Source organism: Pectinophora gossypiella, chromosome 20 (assembly GCF_024362695.1).
Source record: "Pectinophora gossypiella chromosome 20, ilPecGoss1.1, whole genome shotgun sequence".
NCBI lineage: Eukaryota > Metazoa > Arthropoda > Insecta > Lepidoptera > Gelechiidae > Pectinophora > Pectinophora gossypiella.
Genome location: NC_065423.1, coordinates 5,481,908 through 5,496,712, shown reverse-complemented (window position 1 = coordinate 5,496,712; position 14,805 = coordinate 5,481,908). Strand labels below are relative to the sequence as shown.

The following is a 14,805-nucleotide window of genomic DNA, read 5'->3' as shown; positions in this document are numbered from 1 at the left end:
ATTTTTATTTTTCCAAAAATTCCGGGATGGACAAAAATGTACCTATACCGGGATTTTCGGGACTGAAAAGGGTCCGGGAGCCCGGTATTCCGGATCTCTCAATTCGGAATCTCTTGAGTTAGGTACCAACGATTTTTATTTTATATAAGCATCTATTTATTTAATTTGCCTAAGCAGGGTTCTCTGCTGCAATGTTATCCTCATAAAGCCGAGGTTTCCAGACACAATAGTAAAACAATGGAGTTTGGATTTTAAAGGGACTGTCGGCGTTACGACCTTATTGACAGATATATCACTTTTGTTTTATATATAAGATGTAATTTTACACAGACATATGTTTACTATTGGTTATACGTGGACAGAGGTCCGTGTTGCTCTATGTATGTGGAGGATGTCGATGAATCCTGTGACACAAGGTTGGCTATCAACCATTCGACTGTGAAGTACAGTAGATAACGTGTTGAAGTACCAGTTTCATGATAGAAGGCCCGCGCGGTGTAATCGATTACATACTTCCTATAAACTGTTCATATGCGACATGCGATCAAGAATAAACTGATGATAACCTGTATACAAGAATGTTAACCACGCCACGTTAAACAAACCACGATTAAAATCCGTTAAAATGATATAATTTCATAGTGAATGTAATAGAACTCCTATGCTGCGTAAACTTAAGTGATCAAAGTCAAGAGGCAGCGAAAGTACTGCGTCTGGCTAATCTGGAGTTGATGCGAACGCATAATACGAAAATATATTAACGGTGTGACAGCTTCGAAGTTAATTCGCATTTGTGCACTCACGAAGGCCAGGATTGCCATAAACATGAACCTAAGCTCACTACTACTTTACTTATGTCTCATTTAGGGTAGTCAGCGGTACATCCATCTCAAGATGAACTAAGTACCCACACCTCACCGAGCTTTGAGGGTTGTCTAATGGATGTAATTTAGTATACAGCTGTCAATAATTTGTAGACGTTTACAGCACCGCGCTTACATCGAGAGAGAGAATTTTTGAATAGCTGTCTGTAGACTGACAATGTTGTAAAGTCATTGACAGCCTACCAGCCAGCCATTCCCACCGAAGGTGGAGATTGCATTCCAACACCCCTGTAGTTGTTTTTCTTTGATGGCATCGCCAATGTACTGACCACATATTTTATCAAAACGTTAGAATTTCTTTTGCTATGGTAAGTGGAAGCCAATTGATGTATATAGTCATAGTATTTCTCCTAATGAACACTTATTACGTAATATGTTAAAAATACCAAATTTAGAATGGTAGCGTAAAACCAGCACAGGCGTGGCAGTAGCGCGATTATTTATGAGTGATTGGCGGACTCTACTTACCTTACTGCATGTGTATCTATTCTATGGAGTAAGGCAAGTGTACGGAGATCGCAAACAACTGGTTATTACAGCATCTCGTCCGAGGCGCGGCTGTTATTATACCGGCGCGGTCGCACGACCGCTGCGTGTGCGAAATTTTATCATCAAAGTAATCTGTGGCATCCTGTGATACCAATTGTGACGGTCTATTTGTTGTAATTGTTACGGTTTGCTGCGAAGACTGGAAGTAGGGTAGGAATTTTTGTGACGCCTACTAGAATAATTTTGGACTTATTATTAATTTAGTAAATATAATTACAAGTAGATAAGTTGGAAGAGGAATCCCTAGACGTACATTATAATTTCCCTAGACTTATCCTATTTTTGATTGAAGATTTGACAGGTCCAGATTTTTAGAGAGCTTCTCAAGTCACATACTTCCGAAACGCATTTCTCCCCTTCCCTACCCGTATATACCGCGATCAAATCCAGGATGATTTAAAGAAAGGCCAGGTCAAGAGTACTCTAAACCGGCGAGCATGCATGAAGGCTGATGAGAGTGGAAGAATCGAAAGTGGTGCGTCAGGATCTTAGTACCTAAGTGGAATTTCGTCACACCCCGGTCACATCATACAAACAACCTCGTATTACACAGACTATGCGTTAGTCTTCAATCATATGACGTCAGACGTCACACACACAGATGCGCGTGTACGATAACGTCAATGCGTAGTGTCTGTGTAAAACGAGGTGTTTTGTATGAAATGTCCGGGGTGTGATTTCGTGATCTCTGCCTACCCCAACGAAAATAGGCGTGATCTTATGTGGGCAACTGTTTTTTTTTATATTGATTTACGGTTTAGCTTAGTATAGTTCTATGTGAGACTGTCCTTTGTTAGATAAGGTCTTTTCAGGCTTGAATCACCTGAATGTCAGAAAAAGTAACGCGATTCCGTGCTTCGGAGTGAACGTTTAAGCCGTTGGTCCCGGCTATTAGCCGTAAAAACACCTCCATCAACCCGCAGTGGAGCAGCGTGGTGGAGTATGCTCCATACCCCCTCCGGTTGACGTGTATAGGCAGTTTACGTTTTTATGTTTACAGTTTAGGATACTAAGTTTATCAATTACCTATGTATTTAGGTCTTCTTCTTCTTCTATCGTGTGGGTTGTGAGTTGGATTACCAACTCCATCAACCCTGGTGTCAGGGTTACTATTGAACCGCCATAGGCCCCTGACATGGCTCATGTAACGACTACTAACTTTCATCAGTAAGTCTTGTATTTAGGTTATATTGTAATAAAAGTTCAAATAATCGCGGTGTACGATGAGGTGCTGGCTTTTTTGCTAGGGTCTCTTCCGATACGTCGAAAACAACAAATACGACAAAATTAATGTGGGTCATTAATTTCAATTTAGCTACACAATTTTATAACTTAACGGAATTTACGATATTTTATTGTCTCAATATAAATAAACTACGGTAGCTGAGATTGTTGTTCTATGGCACGTAAAAGAAACAAGAATAGGGTAGCTCTAAACAGGGCATTAAACAACAGATGCAGTGGAGGCGATGGTAAGTTGCGATGCGCATTATAATCCCGGGGTAAAGTTAACTATACATAATTAGCCAGCGGCGACCGAGAATGCGGCGCAGGCGCCTCCCAGACACGGTTTCCTTACATGAACTTGCAGCGATGGAGCTAGGGATGACGAGGAATTGAATGAGACCATATTGTTATGATACTAAGTAAAAACTCACTAGTTGGTAACCCTGACACCCAACACACGATATGAAGAAGACTAGTTGGTACTCATATCGCTTTATCCCGCAATATTTTTTTAAGAGATGACATTAATTTAGTAGGAACGATATCTTTGGAAACTAAGATGAAGATGTGTAATACAGGGTGTTAGTGACGTCGTAATATAAAGTGGAATTTTCCATCGCAAAAGTATGGAACTGAAAATAATTTTAGGTACGACGAAAAATTAAATTTTAACATCTCTCTCTCTCTATTTAAGAGCTGCGCTCTTGTCGGTGGAGTAACCGCCATTCCTCTCTTCTTCCCGCCAAAACCTTCACCTCCCGATACGACACGACCTGCACCTTCTCTTTTATTTGTTTCATAAATGTTATCCTTGGTCTACCCCTAAACAAAACATAAAACCTAAATTTTAACATAAAACTCTTGAATTTTGCGACGGAAAACTCCACTTGATATTAACTCAGAATCATGGTCTGAATCATCCCCCTCAGTATTCGGTACGATGTTACTAACACCCTGTATAGATAACATTTAAGTAGATGTACCTATTATATTATCAAGTTGTCTTAGACTAATTTTAGACAGGGTGAGTAGGTACGGTCACGAGCATTAATATGTACACTTTGGTACCATGTCACATTAACTTTTTTGACAAATTGAACTGTAAGTCTCACTAAATGTCAAATATGTTAGTGCGACAGAGTCCTAAAGTGGGTACATTATATTGCTCATGACTGTACTCATATTTCTATCATGTGCCTGATATAGTATGATATTCCGGCCAAGTAGTTAATGCCATTTGAGGAAAATCTACAATAACTCACGTCAAAAAAAAAAACAGTATGATAACACCCCTTTCCATGCTCGGTACACTTTTACCTTCAGTAGAATACTTAGACACTTAGATATTCGTTCTAAAGTCTATAATAACTAAGTATAGGTTGCCTGGAAGAGATTGCTACTTGGCAATAAGGCCGTCTATTGTGCTCATTCTATTTCTTTTTGTTTTGTATTTTGTTTTTTCCTGTTTGTGCAATAAAGTATTTGTTATGTTATGTATATTTCCTTAAGCCATTATTACAAGAAAAACCGTCCAAATACATGCCTGTGCGTTCAAGTCAGGACTTAAGAATCCAACCGCATTTACGACCCACCATGTCATTTGTTCTTAATAAACTCAGAACAACCGAGCAGAAACGAATACTCTACGTAATTGAAATACAGAAATTAAGAATGCGGTTTTGTTCTTGGCCACGGCGATGGCTGGATGTTTAAATTGAGGCAAAGAATTATCCAAAATCCAAAAGTTATCCAAAATTCTAGGCTAAGTAAATTAAATTCGTCTTTTTTGGGGTTATGTATACGTTTTTACAATAAAATACCAGACAGTATTTTGAATTTGTCAGAAAATAAATTTAAAGCTCGTGTGAAGCTTACTTTATGCTGTTGCAGTTTCTTGTCATTTCTTCTCCTCAGCCATAACACCTAGCGAAATGACGTAGATACAAAAATGTTAAATTGACTTTCAGCAAGTTTATCTTGATAATAACCGTTAATAAATGATTCTGATTAAAGAATAATACTGGGTATAGAACTGTGATTCTCCGCCCCGCGCCTATTCGTATCGGGGGACGAGCTAGCTAGATTTCTTCTATCTATCTACACAGCCTGTAACCCCCAGTGCCGTGTACAGGCCTCCTCTTTTTCGCCAAATCATACTTAATATTTTTTTCTTTCTTTTTTCCTCTTTTTCTTCTTTCTTTCTTCTTTTTTTTTTTGAGAAAGATTTACTATAAATATATTTTCTTATGTCGCCGCATGCAGATGCAACAGGTACTGTTTCGAATTGCGCTATGAAGAAGGTCGCTAAGTAAACCACGCGTACTATAATATACGTAAAGATTTATAGAAGTCATATAATAACCAGTAATGGAATGGTATAATGGAACTTTGATATTGTAATTAATATTGCTTTCAGCGTGTGTTTAACAGCTACTGGCTGCGTATTATAAGTACGCAATAAAATTGTTTCTATTCACGAAGATTTTATTGCAAATAGCTGTTGAATCATATTTTTAATAGCTCCACGCGCAAGGCGCCTGTGCGTAAGAGGTGAAAAGACAATTTTACAATGTCCCATCATGCTGATAATTTCGAGCAACCCTTAAATATCTTTAGCTTAAGGTATTTGTGAATGCATTTTTAAGAACGTAGGGCCTAGAACCTAGGACCCTGTGCCGAGGTTTTTCTTACAGCTTCTTTCCCTCAGCTATATAGATTGTGAGAAGCGGAACTAGTTTTAGGCGGATAAGATAGTCGACAAAAAATATAGTTCTGTAAAAATTACGAATCGAAGCGTAACTATGTAACCTAACGAATAAAGATATCTTTGAATTTGAGTTTGTGATTCTTCCCACCCAAAAGTGCTTATGTATATACAGGCAGTATTTCTATTTGTATAGAGAATAGACGCAGGAGCAATATATGTACTTACGCAAAAAAACTAGTTGCATATTACCCAATAGCCTCCCACGAGTGTACCAAGCACGGTACTCTACCACAACCTCAATACCCCCGGAACAGTGAGGGCGCTGCGCACAATGCGCCGGCGCCGCCCACTCTATCCTTCACATCTACACCTTAACAGCATTTGAATTACATTAATTTGTATCGGCCTTATGTGTAACTTACAAAGTCACCCGAGTGGTCTAAGTTATGGAAAATATGACCAGGGGGTTAAAATACCATCTAAAAATCTATACTGCAAGTTGACATTTGCGCATATGAAAGTAAGTGCGCAATGCACACAAATATCAAATAGCAATATTGCTTTTATAGATGAATTGCTTTGATGTGGCCTTTTAAAACCCCTAGTTGATTCTAAAGCTAAACATTTGTCCTTGTTCTATCTCGAGCTTTTTTGCTTTAGATTCATGTACATACATGCATAGGCTCAGGACTACCTATATCCCAATGGGGTAGTCAGTGGTACATCCATCGCAAGATGAACTAAGTACTCACAACTCACCGGGCTTTCTGTTAGACCAACGTGATAGGTGGTGAGCCGTATCGTCGTCTATAATGGTCAAGCCAACTGTGTGTGATTAATGCAATTTATTTTTATTCAATTTGTGTATATGTATTCCATTTAAGCGCCCATTTAAGTTAATTGATTAACTTCCCGAGAAGGCTAGAGGGAAACCAATGCCCTATTTTTCCCTAAAAAGTAGCATGGAGAATGCTACACCGACAAGAGCGTGGCTCTTAAATTAGGGATGTGATGTGATTAACCTCAGGAGGCCGAGATTTCTAGGTACAATAGTTAAACAATTGATTTTGGATTTTAAAAGGACATTCGGTCTTATGACTTTAAGAGGAATCGATAAGAGTACGGGCGGTATATGTATTATACAAACCGCTTAAGTCTCCACATTGCATCATACTCTTAGAAGTAGCAAGTCACGCAGTGCTATAAGTTCACACGTCGCCCGCCGCGCGACTGGCGACGAGCTGCGCGGGCGCTGATGCAATCCGGCAAGTTTAAGGTCCACCCTACAACCTTCAGTTTCAGTGCGTCTATTATGACTAGTTCGAATATTATTATTATGATTGACTATGTTCATAAAGTTTACTACATAAATTACACTACGGAATCTTATTACTTGGGGGATATAAGCTTTTCATTTTTGTCACGAATTTGTTAATAGAAAGGTTATGAAGTATTTTATTTGTAACATAATCTCCTTTTTCCAAGTTGTACGTAGTTACTAGGTATAAGTACACTATATATACGTACATAAACTCACGCCTATTGTGAATATTGGTTAACTTTTTCTTTATTTTTAATGTTACCAAACATGTGTAGCATTTATTCTTCACGTAATGCTGTGTGTAATATTAAATATACAAGGTGTTAGTGACATCGTAATGAAAGGGGACGAGTCAGACCATGATTCTGAGTTAATATCATGTGTAATTTTCCGTCGCAAAATTATCTTTTTTAGATTTTTTTAATTATTTTCAATTCTATACTTTTGCGATGGAAAATTCCACTTGATATTAACTCAGAATCATGACTTGAATCATCCCTCTCAGTATTCGTTACGATGTCACTTACACCCCGGACAAGTACATTCAGGTAGCCATACAAGTAGGTATGGGTGTTAGTGACAACGTAACGAATACTGAGGGGTATGGTTCAGACCATGATTCTGAGTTGATAACAAGTGAAATTTCCTGTTGGAAAATTCACGAAAAATTTAGTGTTTTTTTAATTATTTTCAGTTGTTTTTTCAATGTGTGGATACATTAGCGACGGAAAATTCCACTTGATATCAACTCAGAAATATGGTCCGAATCACCCCTCAAAGTTTTCGTTACAATGTCCCTAACACTCTGTATATTGATGTACAGTCATAAGCAATATAATGTACCCACTTTAGGACTCTGTCGTACTAACATATTTGACATTTAGTGAGACTTACTGTTCAATTTGTCAAAAAAGTTAATGTGACATGGTACCAAAGTGTATCGTACTTCTAAGCGACCCATTTCCATAATAAAAAATAATAAAAAAAAAACCAAAGTGTATACATATTAATGCTCGTGACCGTATGTGTAAGTTAATAAATTAGTATTATGTTATGTAGACAGTCATAATTTACATGCATAAATTCACGTTCGTAAACGCATGTAACACATTTCTGATGAGTAATAGTTAGAAAGGTCACACTAAAATCAAATTGGTCGTTTCAAGATTTGAATGACTTTAACGAGATATGTTTACCGTCTAAAGCCATGTTGAACCGTTAGCGAATGTCGATGTAGGGGGTCTAACTCATCTACAGTCAATTAATATAATATAATTTATGTAAATGAATTGCATCACGAACCTCTGAAAAGTCCCGCTGTGACATCGTTGTTCGCCTACATTCTTCTTTTTATAACCTGCAAATAATAATTACATGTTAAATAGATATTTATCTTTTTTGTATTAATTAATCAATTCGTTAAAAATTCAAATTCACTTGGTTTTTTTTAACTTTATAGGTTATAATTTATAGGTTATAACGTTCATGCTTATCACTTGGTTTTAACATTAATTTTAAGCCAATGTGTGGCCAAATATGATTGTAATAGTAACACTTGTTCATTTCTAGCTTTTCTTTTCCGCAAGAAAAAATCTGTCCTCTGTAATTATTCTTGGCTACTGACAAACAAAATTTTGTTTAATTTTAACACTACATAATATAAGTATCTACTGTTCTTTATATTTTTGTCTTTAGATATAAATACTAAAAATGGCTGCAAATTGTGTTGTTGATTTTAAGGTTCAATGATTGAAGGATGTGCCTTTCTTATATATCCACTGCGCGGTACAAACATCAAAATTTTTCCATCAACTTAATTATTGTTAGAGAATATTTTCTGATAATTATGGAGGCAATTTTGTAAAGGACATATTTACCTTTAGTTTAGATACTAAATCACCTCAGGAAACATGCTTTCTACTGGACAAGCGGAAGACGTCTTAATGTGCAGTTTTGTGGAATGTCCACAGTCAACGTCTTATAGGTTACTCGAAAACTTCTTCTATGGTAGAATATATAAAGTTGATATTCATGAGACGGTGTTTGAATCAAGACATGAGGCGCCAGGTATCCTCCGACAGTCGTCAAATTCCAGATTGATTTGATTCGAGCAATAAATGCCATCTGATAACCGAACATCCGTATATATTTAGTCTCATTTACGATATTAATGATTTTGTGATCTTTCTATACCCATTACATCAATTAGTGAGGTAAACAAATTGTATGGAATTTCATGGAACGATTTATTTGGATAGATAGGTGGGTTAGTTTTCCAAAGGAGAATGGGCGAATCTGGTCCAAGAACCTCCACTGATGAGACTTATATGTAATGAAAGCTTATGCTTTCTCTATGAATCTGGCAAAGTTCTATCAGATTCTGTCCCGGGGTTCTTTTTTTACGGCCATGTTTGTCCTGGCTAAAAATGTGATAAAATACAGTGGGAGCTAAAATCGGCTCAAGATTTGTTGCTGGATAACTAAGTCTACATAAATAATTATGTATCATATTGTATATCATTTTAAAGAGGATCTTTTCCAGAATCCGAAACATAAAAAAAAACAAAAAAAAATCTTTTTGTAAGCGAATTATAGTCAATTTATATCTGCAGCGCCAGTTTCTCGGTAGCTAAGTTCAAGTTTCATGCCTTTTACCCCTTCCAAAAGTATCTTACCGATTTTTTTTATATTGCTTCCGGAATTTGATCTGAGTGATAATAACAAGAAAAATAAATAAACACCTCTCCGATAGAGACCGGCTAAGCTATTGCCTATTGCAAGAAATCGTCATCATTAGCAAGTCATTACGGTATTGCATATTATAAGCTTATCAGCAACTTGGAACTTGGTCCAAGAACCTCCACTGGTGAGACTTGCATGTAATGATAGCTTATACTTGTCCTATGATTCTGGCAAAGTTCTATCAAACTCTGTCCTAGAGTTTTTTTACGGCCATGTTTGTCCTGAGTGTACAGTAGTGGACTGCAAAATCACCTCAGAATTTGTTGTCGAAAAACTATTTAACTAAGTCTATATACATAATTATATATCATAATGTATATCAATTTTAAAGGGGAAGGTTATCAGAATCAGAAACACAAATAAAAAAAATGCATTATGTAAACGACTTTTAGCCAACTCACGTCCGTAGCACCATTTTTCTCAGCAGCTACGTACGAGTTTCGCGCCTTCCAACCTTTCCAAAGGAGCCCAATCATTTTTTTCCTTCTTCTGATATTGCATTCTTAACCTGACAAGTGACAACAAAGAAAAAAAAAATAGATACCATTCCGATAGAGGCCGCGTAAGCTATGGACCTATTGCAAGATAACGTACTCAAAGGCTGGTCATTATAATCCAACAGACGTAACATGATTAGAATGCGGCGGGACGGAAATGTAGTACATCGCCTTATGCGAAAGAGACGAAATATGTGTCTCTTTAACACTAACAGCTATACAACTATACAGCTTAGAACGAGAGAAACAAGAAATAAGTCATTCTAATCAAGATGCAATACAATGACTCTATTGTATACAAAAGAAACACATTTATTAAACAAGTTCAGGCAATAACTGGTGCAAAAGGCGGCTTTATTGCCAAGGTAGCAATTACTACCAGGCAACCTTACGTTTACGATACATTTGTTGTACCATTCGGCATTGTTTATAAGACAAGATATAAGCCTGGATTAATAAAACAAGATTGTGGTGAAAGAAAACATACTACATTTGCGTCCTCCCGCATTCTAATCATGTTACGTCTGTTGGATTATAATGACTAGCCTTTGAGTACGTTATCTTGCAATAGGTCCATAGCTTACGCGGCCTCTATCGGAATGGTATCTATTTTATTTCTTGTTGTTGTCACTTAGTCTTGTCAGGTTAAGAATGCAATATCAGAAGAAGGAAAAAATGATTGGGCGTCTTTGGAAAGGTTGGAAGGCGCGAAACTCGTACGTAGCTGCTGAAAAAATGGTGCTACGGACGTGAGTTGGCTAAAAGTCGTTTACATACTTAATGCATTTTTTTATTTGTGTTTCAGATTCTGATAACCTTCCCCTTTAAAATTGATATACATTATGATATATAATTATGTATATAGACTTAGCTTAGTTAAATAGTTTTTCGACAACAAATCCTGAGGTGATTTTGCAGTCCACTACTGTACACTCAGGACAAACATGGCCGTAAAAAAACCCTAGGACAGAGTTTGATAGAACTTTGCCAGAATCATAGGACAAGTATAAGCTATCATTACATGCAAGTCTCACCAGTGGAGGTTCTTGGACCAAGTTCCAAGTTGCTGATAAGCTTATAATATGCAATACCGTAATGACTTGCTAATGATGACGATTTCTTGCAATAGGCAATAGCTTAGCCGGTCTCTATCGGAGAGGTGTTTATTTATTTTTCTTGTTATTATCACTCAGATCAAATTCCGGAAGCAATATAAAAAAAATCGGTAAGATACTTTTGGAAGGGGTAAAAGGCATGAAACTTGAACTTAGCTACCGAGAAACAATGGCGCTGCAGATATAAATTGACTATAATTCGCTTACAAAAAGATTTTTTTTTGTTTTTTTTTATGTTTCGGATTCTGGAAAAGATCCTCTTTAAAATGATATACAATATGATACATAATTATTTATGTAGACTTAGTTATCCAGCAACAAATCTTGAGTCGATTTTAGCTCCCACTGTATTTTATCACATTTTTAGCCAGGATAAACATGGCCGTAAAAAAAGAACCCCGGGACAGAATCTGATAGGACTTTGCCAGAATCATAGGGAAAGCATAAGCTTTCATTACATATAAGTCTCATCAGTGGAGGTTCTTGGACCAAGTTTCATACAAAAGTGCCCATTGTCATTTGAATTTGTTTTATTGTGGTCCAATGTTGTTTTCTGTAACTAGTGCTTATTTAAAAAATAAAAATTAAAGAATGTGTCATTTTATAAACCCATACCGTGCTAATAGTATTCCTGATACTGCGAATTCGAAGCTTCAGAGAATAATTTTATATCAGTTATGAAGATCGGCATATTTTAATTTGAAAGGTTTTAGTACTTAAAGGGGTAGCCACCAACAGCAATAACTTTCTCGCGCGAAACGTATCTTTATAGTAGATACATTTTCATAGAACTATAAAATTATAAATTAAACTGCCATCGTTTCGTCTTAGCTATAAATGGCAGTAATAATAAAAGAACTATTATATGAAAAAGATTTTACTAATTATTAGAAAGCATATAATCTGAATACGAAAATGAGAAAGACAGCAAAACGCTGAGTTGATTGACTGTGTGTAACTTGACTATAAAACTAAGCATACATTTTGGATAAACATCCGCTATTTCTCGTATGAGTGACTTACCAATAAGAGAACATAAACTCACGACTATATTTCCAATTGGGCTGGTCAGAGGTACATCTATCGCAGGATGAACCATCAAGTACGCTGGCAAATAGGTAGGGACTTATCAATGTTGACCATGGAATGATTTATTTATTTATACCTTTGAAGTCGACTAGATCCGTGTTTATCATCGTAGAGTTTAGACAATGTATGATAAGTACAGATTATTTTACAACCTGAACCTGAGCCTGAGGCATGAATATTTATTTTTTATCTAAAGCACCTAACTATTAACCGCATTCGGTATATGTTATTACATTTTTTCCTCCAAGGGACGCGTGTTGGAACTAACAAAAATCGTAATTCTTTTGTCCTGGGGGCCTTTTGTAACCAGTAGCATGTACAGGTGGCTTTCCAAATTCTAAGTTTGGTCATTATAAGCACGAGAGTTGGCGTGAGCGAAACCATCAAGTATTTGTAACTACAGGCTGTTACAGGTACGCGTTTTGCAGTTCGAAAATAATTGTAATATAAGTTGTGGTTCTTATTGTAAAGTGCTGTAGGGTGATAATGTTTCTTTCAGAAGTATTTCGGCTGCAGTTTCGTCGTTTTTGAATATGGACTAATAAAAGTTTATTGTACTGAAAGTTTCTTTGGAAAAGACGTTGTTGTGTTACTGTTTAACTGCATTTAATTTTTCACTCAAACCACACAACGGGCACTCCGTACAAGAGTCTCATTCTTACCGTGTCTCGCCTAACGCAGTGCGAGCGAGACAGACTGTCCGCGCGCTCCCTCTTACTCCTTACTGAGTTACCATTTAGGACTAAAGTAGGTAAGATATAGAGGGGGTGAAGTCGGGAGTTGCCGTTCTGTACGTATTCTTTATTCTATGCTCAAAAGTAATGCAGTGGTGGAATAAGTAGGTACGTAGCTAGGTCAATCTAGAGCTACATGGCATCATAAGACAACTCGCAACGATTTATACGTATTGTAGGCATATTGTGTTTGGGTTTACACCAGAATTGCGATTATTTAAAAACAAACAAAAACTGTTCGTGTTTTTTAGAGTCCGCACTTTTATCCTTTAATAATTAATTTATTACACATGGCTTCATTATCTTTCGTAATGCTGCACACAATAGAGGCAATAATTTACGTTAGAAAACCGCTGCAAATACTCTACATTTTTACATAAATATTTCAAGTAGGGAGCCCTACCGACTATAAATACTTGGTGTAGTTATGTTGATGCCTATGTTATCATAACTCCTCGCCAGTGTTGCCGACAGTAATTTGCTAAAATCCCCAAACGCATTGTCGAAATTCCCCACGTTTGGGGAAAGAAAAATGATAATTCCCCACATATTCCCCACAGAAATAAAACAACCAAAAATGTAGGTAAAGTTCGGTCTCTGTGAGAATGCATTTCTGACGTATGTCAGATATCACTAGTGTCACATTCACTGTAAAGTTCTTTTTAATATCTATATTTTCTAATTATATTTTTCGTTACGTTGAAGAGCAAATACCATCATTTTTTTATTTTTTACAGAAATTAAAAAATGTATTTTTTCCCGCTAGGTAGAGCTACTTGAAAGCTAAATTCTGCCGGTAGGTCGCGACGTATTCCATGTGATTTTTATTTCTGCCACTAGCCGCCTAGTGATAATAGATAATACTTAACGTTAAATTCACCGCAAGTTTCCGTCAAATTTTACTCTCCAGATTCTGCTGTAAACTTGACGTCAATATACGGCAGTAGTTGGACGGCAACTTGACCATTATTCTGACGTCAACTTACGGAATTAAAGGCTATCAGGGAAATCAATCAAGACTAGCAGAAATTTGATGTTAAATATCGCGTATTTGTGTTCATACTTAAAATCCCCGCATTTTCCCCGAATTGAAGCTCTCCCCACACATTCCCCAATCAGCTTTGCTTTCCCCGCAGTTTGGGGAATTCCCCACAGATCGGCAACACTGCTCCTCGCGTCGCGTGCGGAGCATCGCCGGAGGGCACACGCGCCCAATACAGCCTTATAATAAAAAAATAAAAACCATCAGCTACCTGTTACACCACCGGGTACTTAGCATAATGCCACAGATAAAATATAATGCGTCTTGTCTTACGTTTCATCTCGTTAACTTCCCCAATGTATTGGTTAATAATATAATTTGATCGAGAGGTTATTATTGTTGGGAATACATATTTTTATGATATTATTTGACATTTTATTTTGATAGTATTCATTTTTTGTTTAGCCTTTTTTAAATGACGTAAATTCTCTTTATTACTGTCACTTTTTGAGGTTATGTTTACATTAGGTTATGATGTAACTCTTGTTATATAGTTTGAAGTTAGTTACGAAGTTGTTTTATTAAAAAGCCTGTTGACTTTGTAAATAAATTGCTCGTAGTAAGATATGATAGGAATGTGACAATGCGCGTTGATGTCTTTTACTCCGCAGAGTAGAGGCGCTCTCTCTTGTTAATCGACTTTACACTACAACTTATACTATTGATTTATTTAGTATGTGTACATAAATTTACTTTGTAAACTGGTTTTTTTTATTGATTAGCGTTTATGTAATTCTCATATCAGAACGGTAGGGGTGAATATATAACTAAAATCTAAATTAATTAGCATCAAATTCGTAGTCATTGATAATAGAGCTCTATCAACAGTAGGTACCTACGATGCTATATTTTGAAGTTTACTTCCAAACATAATATAACTTCTGCTCTTCTTGATACA

At 36.6% G+C, this 14,805-nt stretch overlaps 1 protein-coding gene across 1 annotated transcript in view; it reads right to left on the bottom strand.

Annotated features, from left to right (window-relative positions):
• The window catches only part of LOC126375972 (tetratricopeptide repeat protein 28), a 75,545-nt gene that overhangs the window by 59,730 nt on the left and 1,010 nt on the right, over window positions 1–14,805 (bottom strand). Inside the window, exon 2 of the mRNA XM_050023072.1 lies at window positions 7,991–8,045. Within this exon, the coding sequence (XP_049879029.1) occupies window positions 7,991–8,014 (24 nt within the window). The 5' untranslated portion in view covers window positions 8,015–8,045. The remainder of the gene's footprint in view (window positions 1–7,990; window positions 8,046–14,805) is intronic.